Source organism: Drosophila eugracilis, unplaced genomic scaffold, assembly GCF_018153835.1.
Source record: "Drosophila eugracilis isolate 14026-0451.02 unplaced genomic scaffold, ASM1815383v1 contig_2154, whole genome shotgun sequence".
Lineage (NCBI taxonomy): Eukaryota > Metazoa > Arthropoda > Insecta > Diptera > Drosophilidae > Drosophila > Drosophila eugracilis.
Window position 1 is genome coordinate 10,781,991 of NW_024573038.1, and position 16,001 is coordinate 10,797,991.

The 16,001-nt window shown below is 41.8% G+C and overlaps 2 protein-coding genes across 2 annotated transcripts; both read right to left on the reverse strand.

The window, feature by feature from the left end:
- Positions 1-2,446: 2,446 nt before the first annotated feature.
- On the reverse strand, positions 2,447-4,042 carry LOC108113833 (POC1 centriolar protein homolog). The gene is made up of 2 exons (XM_017224541.2): positions 3,046-4,042; positions 2,447-2,980 (listed from the first exon to the last, which is right to left on the reverse strand). The coding sequence occupies exons 1-2, from the start codon at positions 3,934-3,936 to the stop codon at positions 2,699-2,701; spliced, it is 1,173 nt and encodes a 390-aa protein (XP_017080030.1). The 5' UTR covers positions 3,937-4,042; the 3' UTR covers positions 2,447-2,698.
- A 6,383-nt stretch (positions 4,043-10,425) lies between these two features.
- LOC108113842 (zinc finger protein sens) lies at positions 10,426-15,105 on the reverse strand. The gene is made up of 4 exons (XM_017224552.2): positions 14,705-15,105; positions 13,408-14,480; positions 11,313-11,463; positions 10,426-11,101 (listed from the first exon to the last, which is right to left on the reverse strand). Exons 1-4 carry the CDS (start codon positions 14,862-14,864, stop codon positions 10,869-10,871), a joined length of 1,617 nt encoding a protein of 538 aa, XP_017080041.2. The 5' UTR covers positions 14,865-15,105; the 3' UTR covers positions 10,426-10,868.
- Between the last annotated feature and the right edge of the window lie 896 nt (positions 15,106-16,001).

The window sequence follows — 16,001 nt, forward strand, 5'->3', positions numbered from 1 at the left end:
GTATACTAGATTTGTTGAAAAGTGTGTAACAGATAGAAGGAAGCTTTTCCGACCCTATAAAGTATATATATTCTTGATCAGGATCAATAGCGAAGTCGATTGAGCCATGTCCGTCTGTCCGTCCGTATGAACACTGAGATCTCAGGAACTATAGCAGACACAAAGTTGAGATTAAGCATGAAGATTCTTGATGTTCCGGGACAGCGCAAGATTATTTCAGCATCCTGCCACGCCCACTCTAACGCCAAAACCCGAAAAACCAAAAATGCAAAAATCTCGTGAACTAAAATAGCTAGAATGTTAGGCTTAAGAATACGTACATATTTAAGGGTTGCTACTGCAACTTCCCACGAGTTTTCATCCGGTCACGCCCAGTCTTACGCCCACAAACCGCGGAAAACTGTGGCGTCTATAATAATTTTATGAATGCCTTCGCTTGACCTTGTATAACTTATTTCTGTTAATATCTATCGAAAGTTATAATGCCTCCATGACTTGTGACGTCACTATCATTTACTCAACATGCTTTCTCCAACAATAGGTAATTTCCACAAGCAAAATGAATATTTTAAAATTGCGTAAAACAGTAACGGGTATCTTATAGTCGCGGCACTCGACTATAGCGTTTCCTCTTGTTTATTTTTATTTTTTCATTCATGTATGTTCGCTTATATAATCTATGCACGTATATACATAGATATACACTCGAAGAATTTTGGAAGTATTTTTATGAATTAATTTACTTAATTTTGTTATGGTTTTTTATGAACATGAATAACCCCGTCAGTGATAATACTTCACTGACATAACTTTAATTTCTTAGTAATGTACATTTATATGTACATATGTATATATGTATATGTATGTACATATGTACATATGATGTAAGCAAAGTAATATTTTAAATTTATTCTATTTCCCAGAACATTTTGAAGAAATAATAGTAAATCACAAGCTACATACATATACATACATACAGTGGATCCAAGCTTATTTCGTGCAAGAAAAATTCAAATTTTTAATTTGATACTGTTTTTACTAATTTAAAAAACAAAAGAATTTTTCATACAAAAACTAAAAAATAGGGCAACTCCGACGCACAAGCTTGTTTCGTGCAATCACTTTAACGGTTAATAACTCTAAACTAGGACTTTTTAATCCATTTTTTTTTCTTAATACAAGTAAAAATATATTAACAAAAGCATATTTATAAGTTTTCGAGGCTGGGGGCACCCAAAAATTACGGATTAACGAGGATTTTCAAACCTATTGCGCCACGAATAATAGTCAATAGTTATTGAGGAAAGCGAATTAGTCCTTAAACATTTTATGGATTGGAAAACCCAGGAAATGGTTGCCTCAAGCCCTAGTTCAAACCCATACATAACCCAAACACTTTTTTGCGAAAATCGGGTGGCAGAAAGGGGCGGTAATGCACCGAACAAAATTTTTAATGACCAGGAGGAGAGACGTATTGTCCGAAAAGTGAAGGAAAACCCCAAGCTTTGCACCAAATTTTCTTTCAAAATAGTTGAATATTTATTGGCATCCATGATTCCGTCAATAAAAACCAAATTTCGGAAGCCGGACAGAGTCATACATGCCCAAACTACTTAATTTTGTTATAGTTATTTATGAACATGAATAACCCCGTCAGTGATAATACTTCACTGACATAACTTTAATTTCTTAGTAATGTACATTTATATGTACATATGTATATATGTATATGTATGTACATATGTACATATGATGTAAGCAAAGTAATATTTTAAATTTATTCTATTTCCCAGAAATAGATTTTTAAGAAATAATAGTAAATCACAAGCTACATACATATACATACATACATATGTATGTACTCTTTTCGGACTAATTAGACCCTTAAGAGTGGAGTAAGCGTATCAATAAATAACTTACATGTCGGATTAAAATATCGCTCGTCGTAATATATGCTCCAAATGATGTCATTTGAAAAAAGCTTTTATATTTTTGAGTGTTTGCAAGAAAGTGACGTGATTTTGTTTTTTCGCCACAAAGCAATGACCTTGTTAGCTTGTCTCTTTTCTTGGCGTTGTTCATTCGTTCGAATTAATCGTATACTCCGTTTTTACCACTTTCGCCAGATGCTCACTTGCAGGTGCTCATTTGTTTTTGGAAATGCTATAAGACGATTTTAGCACCCCTCAGTACACGACTCATTTTTTATCTGCGCAGCAAGTCGTGATGACGTTAAGTCTGTGCAGAAACTCTTTCAAGACTGATTCTTAGTTTGCAATCTGTCCTTTAATCGTTCTCTCTGCCTTTTTACTCGTCAGTGACGAGTGCTGAGTCTTCACGTCTCACTCAGTAAAGCTTTTTTTCTATTTCCGACATATGTTTGTATGTATGTATGGATAACTAAATTAATACTGCCTGGTTTTTATTTTGTAGAAATAAGAAATGATTTTCATCGAATTAGATTTTTAATTGCATTTAAGGCGGAACAGAGTTCGCATGGTTAGCTAGTAATAATATAAATACGCTTAGTTAGCTATAAGGAGTAAATGCCCTCTAGTCGGCGCACACGTTCATCAATCAGGGCCAACAGCTTGTTGATCTCTTCTAGCCGCTCAGAACAGGAGCAGGCCTCTGAGCCAGATTCGAAGGACACGTCCACAACCTGCGGAAGGTTCGTCTGGTTATGTGAGCTCAAAGGCTATTGAACATTTTGGTTAGAAAGGCTGGTTTGGGCTGCGCGTTTTGGAGTCTGGTTTGAGCCTTTACTGTCGAGCACCTGGAAGTTCTCCTCCGACAGCTGATAGGCCACGGACTGACGGGGATCGATTCGAATACTGCGGTCGTTGGATTCTGAGTGGTCACTGCCTAAGCTGACGCTCGACGTGCCGGCACTGGTGTCACCACCAGAGGAGGCTAAGGCAGCTCTAGCATCGAACTGGGAGGCGTCGTATGTGTGCAAGTTCGACTGCCAGACCATAAGCTGCCAATTAAAATGGATATAAAGTATTATTGACATTTATATACCTAAAAGAAGCCCAATCTCACCTGACGATCATTACCAGCTGTGGCAAACTTGTCCCCATCCTGACTAAAGGCCACCGCATTCACCGCCGCCGTGTGACCTGTTAATGTGTAGATGGGTCTACCCTCCAGAAGATCCATGATGCGGATGGTAAAGTCGTCGCTGCCGGAGAGCAGGAAATGCCCACTTGGATGGAAGGCTACATCATTGACTGGGGCCGAGTGAACCACATACAATTGCAGCAGCTGGCTACCGCCTACGTCGAAAATTTTTATGCGGTTGCAGCCGAGGGCGACGGCTATCATTTTGCCCAAGGGATGCCAAGCCAGTTGCCTTGGAGCCGCTCGTTCCTCGGGGAAAGTGCGAACGCATTCACCACTATCGACATCGTAGATTCTCAGCGATTTGTCATCACTAACAGTGGCCACCAGTTGGCCATTGGGACTGAATTTGGCACTGCGCACCCAGTTGTTTTGATGGGCAAAGGAGGTTATAAACTGCCTCCTGGCCACGCGCCACATCTTGGCCGACTTGTCATCGGATGCGGTCAGCAATAGTTGACCGGTGGCATCGAAGTCCACACTGCGTACCTTCTTGCTATGAGCCACAAACTCTCCAGAAGCGCCGCGCAACTTAGGCTCCCAGATCTTAACGGTGCGATCGTAGCCGCCGGAGGCAACCAGATTGCCATTGGGCGACCAGGCCACTCCGCTTACGGCCGCCGAATGTGATGCAAATCGAATGCATCGCGCCGCTTGGTTCAAATTCCACAGGATCACAGAAGAGTCCATCGAGGAGGTGGCGATTTGGGTGCCATCTGGACTGAAGCGCAGCTGCGTTATCCCACCGTGGTGGCCCGTAAAGTGTCGCTCCAATGCCGGATCACTGAACAACGCCTGCATCTCCTTATTCATTTAAAAGAATTTTCTTTAAAAATTTACAAAATTTTCTATCAAACTGGATTGCCTTGCCGCTTGGGTTTGAAATTGAGATAATTGTGTCGCCAAGCCAACCCTAAAGTGTGACCAGACTTGAAATTAATAATATACATATAAAGGTTAAAAATATACTAAACTGAAAAGTTTTAAGGCGCCATCTTTTGCTGGGAGTAAAATTAACTGGTTTAAAGAATTTTTATAGCAACATTATCTACATTTCGGGTAGTTATTGTAAATATGTAAATAAAAAACTAAATAAAATTTTTTTTTGTGTTATATTTTGAATATCAATCAATTCTTTATTAATAAATTTTGTTTCCATAGAAATTTTAAATACTAAATAAAAGATATACTATTTAATTTTCCTATTTTGCTATTTTTAATGGTTTAGGTTTAGAATTTAATTTATTTTGCTATCAGAAAAGCAAATTTCTTGATTTTTGGATAGATTTTAGCAGCATTAGAAAGATTGTAATCAAATCTGTGATGACAAGAATACCAAAAGATTTGTACAACATCCAAAAGATGTATTAGAACTGATAGTATTTTCCCTTTGAGGTTGTCCATTTCGCCAGTGTCCCTACCTGCTGTCATTATCCTTTCAACTGATCGTCGAACTCTGGGTTGGTTCATTCAACTTCAACCTGCTGAGCTGCCCATGGAACTGAACTCTCTAATGATCCTCTGCTGGGTTTTTGGCCAAGTTCAATGCCTCCTCTCCTGTGCTGCTATCTCTATCGGTTAATTATGCGTTTGCCAGCATGTCGGGCAATGGACTTTCGGTAGTCCAGAGGTCCAAAAGGTCCAAACAGAACTGACATCAAATTAAACAACGAAATGTGACAGGAGTGCAACTGTGAAAGTGCAATGGCCAATGGAGCGGACTACAAACAAAACCACCGACCCAATCGAAAACTGGACTCGAACTTTGAGAAATTAGTGTGACAAGCACACGATTTCCACCTGTATATAGAGCTCTGACCGTAACTCGTAACTGTTCTTTGCCAATATGCAGTTAGGACCGATATTGCAACCCCTGGCGATGTTTTTATATATATTCCAGCAGATCGCATAGACAAAAGGTCGTTGTCGTCTGTTCCCTGAGGGGAGCCACTCATTTCAACTCCAACTTGGGCGAGGGTTCAACAAACTGCTTTTATCAAAAAACTGTTGCACTTTCAAATAAACTAAGCTAATGTGCCAGAGGGGAGAAGTCGACAGTACCTCACGCTGAGCGAAAATCCTCGGTCAAATAAGGATGAAACTACTCGATTTCCTTACCTTGAATGGCAAATACTCTTCTTGGAATTTGCTGATGTAGGTCATTAAACTTGTAGATATACAGTACAGTATTAATTTGCGTAATTTTCTAAGCATTTTAATTATTTCAAACTAACTAATAACAATAATAACGTATTCAATTTTAAATTAAAAGATTTTTTTCCAAAAGATTTCTTGGCAATGCAAACTTAAACACGTAGCTAAGGGTACCCTATGGTAGACTCATCTAAAAGCCGCTTCGGGAGAGGTCCTGGATGCGTGGCATGTGGCTTGTGCCACAAACGAGCCGCAGGATCGAACTGGGACCAAGAACCGGGATCGAAATCGGGATCAGGGCCCGGGAAGACCCCAAAGCGACCAATCAAGCAGCGGACCCTCGTGCCGGGGCTTCTCCACAAAAGCCCTAAGTTGGCTCGTGTCATCTGTTGAATTATAAAATATGGCAAGGAATTAATTTGGCCAACCCCTGCTGGCTTGGTCGCCAGAATCTGGCACAGCAGCAGCAGCAGCAGCAGCAGGAAAAGGACCAAAGCGGCAGCAGGATAACGATCCCAACCGATCCGATCCGATTCGAATCATCTACCGCTATATGCGATGTGCACTGTTTTGCTCTGCTCTTATCTGGCAAGAGCACCTGTCGCCCGAATCCCAATACCGAATACGAACTCAAAACTGAACTCGAATACGAATCCCGGTCCTGGAAAACAAAACGAAAGGTGCGCTTAAATTCTTATAATGACTTGGCTGGCTCGCGTATTCAACCTGCTGATCTTCTGATCCCTTGAGCCCTTAACCTCACCCCTAAAACTGTTGCATCTTCGGCCGCAATTTGTTGGCCATTGTGTTAGTATATGTTATGTGTGTCTGCCTCCGTCTGCTGCCGCCTCAAAATCTGTCTATAATCTGTGTTTTTTCGGGTTTCAGAGTCTGAAAACACCTTGAGATCGGTGTATTCCTTCGTCTTTGCACCTTTTCTTAAAAAATCCGTACCAATTTCATGTTTAGATTTTGTCATTTTAATTGCCGGGGCTTTAGCCTTTTGTTTTGCGTTTTGACTTAACCTTTTGTTTTGGCTCTTGTCTTCGCAACCCTTTCGCTAAGCCCAGCGGATTGGTCATTGATGTCTTACCTTCTTTTTGTTGTGTTGCCAATTAAGCTCTGCGAATAGATTTCACAATTTGCCTTGTCGACCCAAGAGGGGTTGCAGTTGCATATTTGACTTGGATTTGTCCTCTGCACTCAAATCGAAACAGCTTAAGATTTTCCCGGCGTTGGGGGGTTGGAGACTAATCTGCAACTTGCAGACTAGTCGTTGACACGGCACTCTATTGGCTTCCGATTTGGCCAGCGAACTTGGGCCAAACTGCAACAGTATTTGTTCTCTTGGCCAAGTCTGATTAAAGACCGGTCAATGCAATCTCAACTTGAAGGGAAGGAGATGGGTTAACAATTTCTTTAAAAAAATAAAAAGAAGGTTCTATTTCCTTCTCTACTCCAACTAGAACTAATCAAAATATGACTACTGTAAGGACTCCAGAATGACTTTACAATTGAGAGGACATGTAATATATTTTTATGACAGCATATGGAGCCCGTCACCTGTCCTTTTATGCCCATTCCCAAACACCTTAATACTTTCGTCGTCTAACAATCAATTTCGAGCAGCCCATCCAGCCAGGTGACAATGCTCAATCAAACAAAAGTGAAGCAATCATAACTTATCAGTTTCGAAAAGAAAACGAAAGAAGGAAACAAAAATGTAGGGACAAAGGCAAAGAAGAAGCCGGCGGTTGGTGGAAATTGGGTCAGTTTTGGCCTGGCCAACAAGTCGATCTTGTAATATCGATCGAGCGTGACAGGTGCAGCGGCGCACTTACGACTGTTGTTGCACCTTCGCTTGTGGATTTTAAGCGACAGCTTGTGGCTCAAAAACACACTCGCCAGTTACTCCCCTGAGGGCCAAGATTAGATCCAGATCTCTCTCTCTGTCTGTCTTCCGAGATCGGTTGTATATTTTTGCGGTCTGTCCGTCTGAGGGAGAGATTTTTACGACTGTTGCATCTTTTGGCTTCTGCTGTAGGTGCTGCTAAAATTTATGCACTGCAAATAAATTTTGGGGTGCTTAAAGATACGTAAAAACATATTCTTTTCAGAAATTTTTTGCTGAGAAATTAAACAGAAATTATTATTTTGATAATGCTGAATTTTAATTTTTAATATTTTTAGATGACTATACTATATAATAACAATCTCAAAGATTGGCTTGTATAGGTAAGTACTCTGTTTTTTTTTTTAAGTGCTGGCGATATAGCTGGTGTCGTGTGGCCCATGTCAACTGGTTGCAGGTCGCCGTTGTAATTTGCCTCCTGGCATATGGCTTTTTGCCGCAAACCGGCTTTGAGCACGCGTCTCGTCTCGTCCTGGCTCAATAATTGTGCGACAGGTTCCAGGATTCCGCCAGCAGCAGCAGCAGCAGCAGCAGGAGCAGCAACAGCAGGAGGAGCATCAGAAACGGCAGCAGGTGCTCAATGCTGCTGGAGGGAATCGGGAATCAGCGCCAGGCTGCTTACAACGAAAGGACATAAACATAAATGAGCCGATGTAATGTTGAGTCGCTGCTCCGCTTCTCGAGGAGAGTCCTTCCGTCTCCCTCTATCTGTGCCTTACAGGTGCCTTTTGCGGCTGCATCCCCTCCGAATTTTTAATTGTGAGCCGGGCTCTCGACTTCACCTGCAACACACAACTGACCTAAGACATCTTTTTTGCCCTTGCTCTTGGCCGTGCTCTTCACCTTTTTTTCTTGTATTTTTCTTCTTCTTTTTTAGCCGCAACTATTATTTTTATTAATAGCCAAAGTCAAAAGTCACCTGCCCGGCACCAAAAAGGCCCAAAGAGCTAAGGGTAGCCGGAAAACGGAACCGAATGGCGTGAGGGGGGAAAGGATCTGAAGACATGATGTTGCGGGTACTCTAGGGTCCTCTTCTAGACCACTTCTAAGATCAATTTCCTTTTCACAAACAAAATGTTACCCCATCCCAGATCATGGGTTTTCCATTGTTTGCATTTTGGGGTTGCAGCTTTTCAGTCTTTTTGATAGCCACAATTTTTGTCGTAGCTCTTCTTTGTTTCCATGGGGGCTTGGCCCGACTGTTGAATAAATTCCAAACGGCATGACAAATTATGTGGGCTCAGGTGTTATGCGGAAAAAGGGGTTAATAAACCGAGAGACAGCACTGCGGAGAAACTCCAGCATATGGCCTGTAAATAATTATCTTTGTAGCTGATCGGGAGTGCATTATAGAAAGTAAACTATAACTAACTGGGAGTTTCTTTCTGAATTATTTTCTTTTGATTACATTGAACTGGAATAAGGATCTGTATCTTTTGCTTTAACTTATAATTTTAGGTTCCATAACACCAAAGATCTGATAACCAATAAGATTCTGCTAACAAAGTTCTCTAAGACTTATAGTATCTTCCGACCTTGAGCTGGTCAATTCCCTGCCTGGTTGATCCACCTGCTCATCTTATGCAAAAGCCATTTCGTTACTATAATCAACAGTTCCAGATGCATCTACATTCTTTGGCTTTCGATACTTACTTTGTCGGCACTTGGCGGAAAGTCCTTGAACTGCATTTTTCTTCGGCCACAATTGAACTGCATATTTCTCTTTCCCACCCTTCTTTTTTTTTTCTTCTTCAATATTTTGTCAATTTCGATCAATTTGTGGCGTGCCAAAGTCCAAAAGAACAACCCGCCGATCGAGTTTGGTTGCACAAAAGTGGTCCCCCATTGACATCCTTCCCGCAGAGGTTCGCTGATTTCGTCGATTTCTGATTGCGTCTCTCGATGAATGGCGATAATGAGGGAAGTCGGTGATTTGTAAACTGCCAAACTTCATTTCGGGCGTTTTAAAGTGCCGCAAAATGCATTCGGACATTTCGATTACCCAAAATTGCGATCAGCAAACCTCAATGACCATTGCTCCAGCTCTACCATCCCCCCCAAACATACCCCTTCAGCGCATCATTTCTCACTTTAGTTCGTCAGCAATTAGTTCGAACTTCGAACACTTATTGGCGTTTTCCCCAAGGGCGGAGGGAAGGGGAAGTACCTGCTGCTGTAACGCGGCGACTTACAAAGGGCATTCCCCAAATGCCACATTGGGCACAGATCAAAGATCACCGCGTCACCCGAAACAGGAGCAACTTATTCCCCATCAATCGAGTACGTGCTGGAATTCATCTATAAAATCAGGTTTACGGCCCAAAATCCACGAAAAAAATATTTGGAGCGCTTTGGACAATTTGTATCAAAATGTGTAACTTCAAAGAAGGAGGCATTGTCCTTGATGTTCAGGAATTTCTTAGCGGAAGGATCGAAAGGGGATGATCGATATAATGAGATATTTAACCCACATAAGGCAGAAAGGGTTTGTTGGGCCAACCAGCCAAGGACAAAACGGAGGGTTAATCAGCAGTTTCTAGTTTGTTTTGATTATCTCAGTTTCGCATGCGCTTTACTGTTAGTTGGGCCAAGAAGCCAAAGACAAAGACGGATAAGCAGCGACGGGTTTGTCAGCAGTTTCTAGTTTGTTTTGATTATCTCAGTTTCGCATGCGCTTTACTGTTAGTTGGGCCAAGCAGCTAAAGACAAAGACGGATAAGCAGCGGCGGGTTTGTCAGCAGTTTCTAGTTTGTTTTGATTATCTCAGTTTCGCATGCGCTTTACGGTTAGTTTGTAGCGCATGCGCTTTTGGAAGCTTTTGTAGAACTGCTTTACCTCGAAGCTGTACTTCTTGCATTCGGCGTGGTTTTGTTGCGAAGTTGATTTGGTTTTGATTTGAACTCGAAATAAAAATTTAGAAATAGAACTTCCCTGGCTTATTTATTCTACAGTAATTAAAAAATCTTAGTTGCTCAACATGGTTAATTAACTTGGTACCTCTTTTAAAAACTGCTTATCAATCGATGAGCATCCATTTAGTATTTAATATTTTCCCATCTTTTAATAGATATTACCAACAAAATCTCATAAGTTTGTTCTCTTTTAGCTTTCAACTTTATTTTCCAAAAAATCATATAGAATTCTAATAAATATAATTACAATAAAAGTCATTGGTTAAATTATAAATTAAGAATAAACTAAAAATTCGCATAAATCGTATAAATAAATGTGTGGGATGCCATCGATAAACTTAAATAAATAAATATAAAAACTAAATTTAGACAAGTGGTCGCCAAGTGGTTGGGGGGGTGATTTAATTTGTTTTGAGGTTGTTCTTTGGTACGTTTAGCTGCCAATTTTGGGTTAAGTTTAAACCAAATCGTTAAGGGTTAATGCAATAAATTAAATTAGTTATTACAGCTACGTTTTAACAGCTATAAGAAGAGTCTTGTTTTGGATAACTATATATACAGGCAGTATCTTAGCTAACAATCTAACTTTTTAACTAACTTATAAATCTTTGCGAAGGCCTAAACAAAACAAACTTTGGCTTCATAGCAACGACTTAGACTTAGGGCCAACTGTGATCTGCTCCTTCGGCTGGTTCTTAGAGTGTGTCTCCTGCGATCCTGCTTAGCTAATACTGGGATCTCCTCGATCTGGGATGTCCTAGCCTTGGTCAGCAACTGCTGCTGCTCACCTCCATCTTCAGTGGTTTCATATCCTCCATAGGTGGCGCTTCTTCATGACGACTCTCCCGATGACGGCGTAGATCAACCTTTCGCTGGAAGGATTGATCGCAGAGCAGACAACCGAAGGGCTTGTAGCCCGTGTGCTTCCTCATGTGCGTGATCAGGTTGGAGCTCTGACTGAAGGCCTTGAGGCAAACGGTGCACTTGTGGGGTTTCTCGCCTGGAAAAACGCAGGGAAATCGATAAATAACAATTAGTTAAATGCCAGTTCAAAGTTTATTAATTGTGGTGGTCAGCTTTACAGCAATTAGACAAATTGAAAGGTGATAAAAATCTACACCCTCAGGAAGGGTGGTTCTGTTTACATTACTTTCTGACACATTTGCTTAGTCCCCAAAGGATGGCTTTGATTTCCAGGGAATTCAACTTACCGGTATGTATGTACGTGTGCTTCTTCATGTCCGACTTCTGGTGGAACCTTTTGCCACAATATTGGCAGGGATATGGCCGGGTATCGCTATGGATAAGCAGATGCGTGGACAGGGTGGATGAACGCTTGAAGCTCTTGCCACATTGTTTGCACTGGAAAAAAAAAATAGACAACAAAAATCAACATTAAAACCAAATTCAAACAGAACGAGTCACGATTTGTTAAGAACCCAGAATGCCCCATATTTGAACAGCCTGTGTGTATCCCCAAAAAACCAAATAATCAAAAAATCTGAAAAGAATTAAAAGACTCTCTATATGTATATATATAGAAATCCACCTTTTGTGTGCCTCTGAGCCAAATTCGCAGTGGTAACATGAATTAAACTAGATTTGTGAGTGATCAAATATTTGTTAGACAGGTGACGACAAGCTTTGGGCCAAAAGGGAAAACCCAAAGACCAACTTGGTTAGCCCACATAAGACACTCAGAGTAGAAACAGCTATGTAAACAGGCTTTCGTCTCGTTCCAATGCTAAATCTCAAGTGAAATACTTTCTAGTGGTGGTAGCTTATATATATACATAGATATATATATGTATATTTGTGGGCCAAACACAGCTGGGGCGGAGTCGGAGATCGATCGGGGATTGGACGGTTCCACTGGCTGTAACATCTTCGGTTGTCAGATTAAATGTTTGAACAGTTTGCCAGTTGCAGCAACATGCAAGTAGCCAAACATTGACATAACACAACTCAAATCGTCGGCCTACGTGGGTGACATTTATTAAACACAAAAAACAACAACACAGAATATGCTTTAAAAAAATGTGAGACAATTTTTCGAAAAAAAAACCACGCGTAATTGTAAATTGACACAAGTGTCGGTTTTTAAAAATTTCTTTCAGTTTTTTTATTGATTTTTTTTTGTTATTTATTTTTAGTGGCTTGTTTTTGGGATTTTCTATTTGCGCATTGCATTCGAGTGGACCATATCCACATTGGCTAGACTCAGACCCAATTAGTTGCTCTATTGTTAAGCTGCGTTCGACTGCCTGAGCCACAAAGTCAATTTGCTTAGCTCTGACAACGGAACGGAAGTTGGCAAAGCTCGAAAAAAAAGTTAAGTAAAGTAAAAAGAGCTAAGGAGAAACCCCAAAGTCTGAGTCAGCCGGGTGGGCCTCCTATGGTGAACAGATGTAAAGCACGAATTACAGAAAAAAAAAAGAGATATATATTCGAATTTATACATAAACAGCGCCTGCGCCTGCGCCAAAGACTCTGAGGCAACTGTCTTTTGGCCATATGGCCTGGCCAAGTCCTGAAGCCCGTAAACCTATCGCATTTCACTGACCCTTAAATGTGTGAAAAAAAAGGGAACAAAAAAAAAACAAAACAAAAAAAAGTGAACTCGCGGCTGGTGTTGATGGATATAAACGCAATATGACATCGGGGGTAGGCATAAGGTATAAGGGTAAGTCGTCTCAAATTCCTCAGGGTCGTGTGCCCTCCTCTTAGGCCCTCTACGCGGGCGGGCAATCCAATATCGAAATGACAATTATGATTGTAATTTGTACATAAATCTTCGTGGGTCAACCCTTACCCCAAGTCCCCCCAACCCCAACTATCGCTAATCAAAATTATTTGATTAACTAATTGCGTGATTTCGATGGGACTTAATTGAATTTCCATAGAGCTCTCTCCATCGGTTTGGTTTGTATTACCAATTTTATTACACTATTTGTTGTGCCACTTTTCCAAATTGAAAGTGGCAAGAGTGTAGAGGGGGGTAAGAGGGGTAAGCGGGTTTTCGGCTCGGTGACAATTAAAACCCTTCGAGGACAAAATATGAAACAATTAACACAAGGGAATTGCTAAGAACACGCAACCTTATGCAATGAAAGTATTAAACTTTCGAAGTGGGTTTGAGTTTTGGTTCTATATAGATCATAGTCTTGGATGGACACGTGATAAACCCATTAGAGTGGAGTCAGAGTTCAGAGATTTTCAAGAGATTTGCCCTCGATTTCCTTTTTCTTATATATATATATATATATATATATCCCCCTGACCATATCCTGTTTTGAGAGTGCTTACCTGGAAATTCCTGCCGCTGCGCTTCTCTTCGTTTTCGCCCTGGTAAGAGGATGAGGAGGATGAACGACGCGCAACATCTGTGGCCGTCGAGTCAGGATGTTGCTGCTGATGCTGATGATGTTGGTGCTGCTGCTGCTGGTGATGCAACTGTTGCTGCTGCTGCTGCTGTTGCGGCTGTTGGTGTTGATTACGCATATAGCCAAATTCGGCGGCTGCCACCAAATTCATGAGAGCTGCTGCCGAGCGGTTATCCTGCTGCTCGTCCTTGATGCGATGCTGCTGTGGCTGCTCACTTTTCTGCTTCAAATGCTGGGTAAGTAGCTCCAGATTGTTGCCCGTTAATCCGGCCATGAAGGCGCTACGATGGGCATACAATTGCTGCTGGGCCACCTCGAATTCCAGATCCTGGGCGGAGTTCGAGGCTGGAGCGGAGAGCGAAGAGATCGGTGACTGTAGCGATGATATGGAAGCTGTTCTTCGTTCGTACTTGAACTTTCGCACAATGGGATCCACCTGGTTCTCTTCATCACAGGCCTGCTCCTCCATTTTCAAGCCATACTGATCCCTTCTCGCTGATCTCTCGCACATCGAAGCCGGTGACCAGATGATATTACCCTGCGATCTCTGGCGTTGTTGATGTGGTGTTCCCGAACTCTTCAGATTCACTGCCCTTAAAGGAGGCGGTGTCACATTTAGAGAGGTCATCGGATGCATTGACTCAGCATCACTGCTGGAGCTGCTGCGGCTGCTGTTGTTGCTGCTGCTGTGATACTGATCCTGATTGGAAAGATTCGAGGTGATGCGTTCCTTGGTGCTCAGATTTAAGGGCATATCTTCGTCCTGCTCCTGATCCTCATGCTTATCCACCACATTGTTATTGTTCATCTGCAGTTCATGCTCCTTTTCGGGTGTTAGGGCAAAGTCACGATCTCGCTGTCCCAGAACCACAGAGGCTGGTGATTTTGGGGTCATGGGGGTCAGCGGGGTACCCAAAGCTGTTGCCGAGGACAACAGGAATTGGGGCCACAGAAGGGCACTCGAGTAGAGCAGTGGGTTGGACCAAAAGGGTAAATCTATGGGAAGGAGATTTATTAAGAAACCTGATTAGTTGGGTTCAAGAGTTAGGAAGGGAGAAAAGTATCTTTAGACTGCGGATAGGGATTTGGTTCTTATTGTCCAAATTTTTTTCAGATTCTTCAAGAAACTTTAACTCAGATGAGAGATAAGTCTGATAACCTAAACTTTACACGAATCTTCTCCGTACTTTTCTGGCAATCCAAATGGATCAGAAACTCACCTCTTCCATTGAGTTTCTGTGCCGCGGCGGAGGCTATCACAGTGTTGAAGGCGGATGCCCGCTGCATCCACTGCTTGTCTAGAGCTGCTCCATGGCAGCCCAATCCCGCTGGACTTGGCTGCTGGGAGTGCGGTGATGGCGGCGGCGATAAGTGATTCATTTTTGATTTTAGATCTTAACTTTGTGACTGGTCACTTGTTTGAATTTTCTTGGTTTTTTTCTTATTTGTTTTACAGTCTTTGGGTGATTTTTCTCAGTACTTTTCACTGCACAAATCTCACTTTCTTAGCGGATTGATCTTCGATTCGAACGGATCTTGGTTGGGTAACTCTCATGTGCGGTATTCTTGACTAACTGGAGACGAACACGTCCGTATCGCTCGGTGCTTCGCACCTGACTGAATCTTTGGTCGATGGCTCGGTTCTAAATTGAGCCAACGGTGAAGCGACTTGGCCAGGCCCGAAAATAAAAGGTACAAATCGAGCTCTCTTGTTTTCCTCCCGTGTGTGTGTGTGTGTGAGTGTATTGTGGCAGCAAGCCGAATCAAAACGGGCCCTCTGTGTATTGGTGTTGACTCTTTGGTGGTAGTAGTAACAGTGGTGGTGACTCTCGGTAGCCCTTCAATGTGTTCGTGTTACCAACTCTGGTTTTTCACCTTTGGCAGCAGTTGGCGGCTGTTGCAGTCGCCGCTCTATCGTGTCCTGTTCATGTTGTAAGGGTCAAGAAGACGCACAGTTAGGAGTCCTCTGACGCCCCCATCCCTTGCAACTACTATCTACTACTGGTTTTCTTCACTGCAGCACGCGTTTCCCTACTAATTGGTATGCTGTTAAAGTTTGGCGGGCGTTTTTTCTTCTTTTTTTTTGTCCTTTTCCCGCTTACCGCTTGTAACTGTTACAATTGCTATTGCTGTTGCTGTTGCTGTTGCTGCCACCAACTGTTGTTGGCTGGGACTTTGGCTAAGGGAGTGGAAGCGGGATAGAGCCAAGAATCGGCAGAGGATTTCTCTACTGATCGCTGATAGAGAACAAGGACGAGGGCGGGAACCAGGCGGGATAGCCTACAAATATTTAGGTGGATGAATCCACAGATCTAACATCTGTCGTGGCAACTCCACATGCCACAATTGATCTAGGAAATATTTGTAGATAATGTTTAGATTATATTTAGATTTGACCAAGATTATGTAATGATTATTAATTTTTTTAATTATTTTTTAGAAATATAAATTTGGAAAGTGAAAGATAAAGATTTGAATGTAAATGTAAAGTACAAAATAAGATAAATTAGGCAGCTA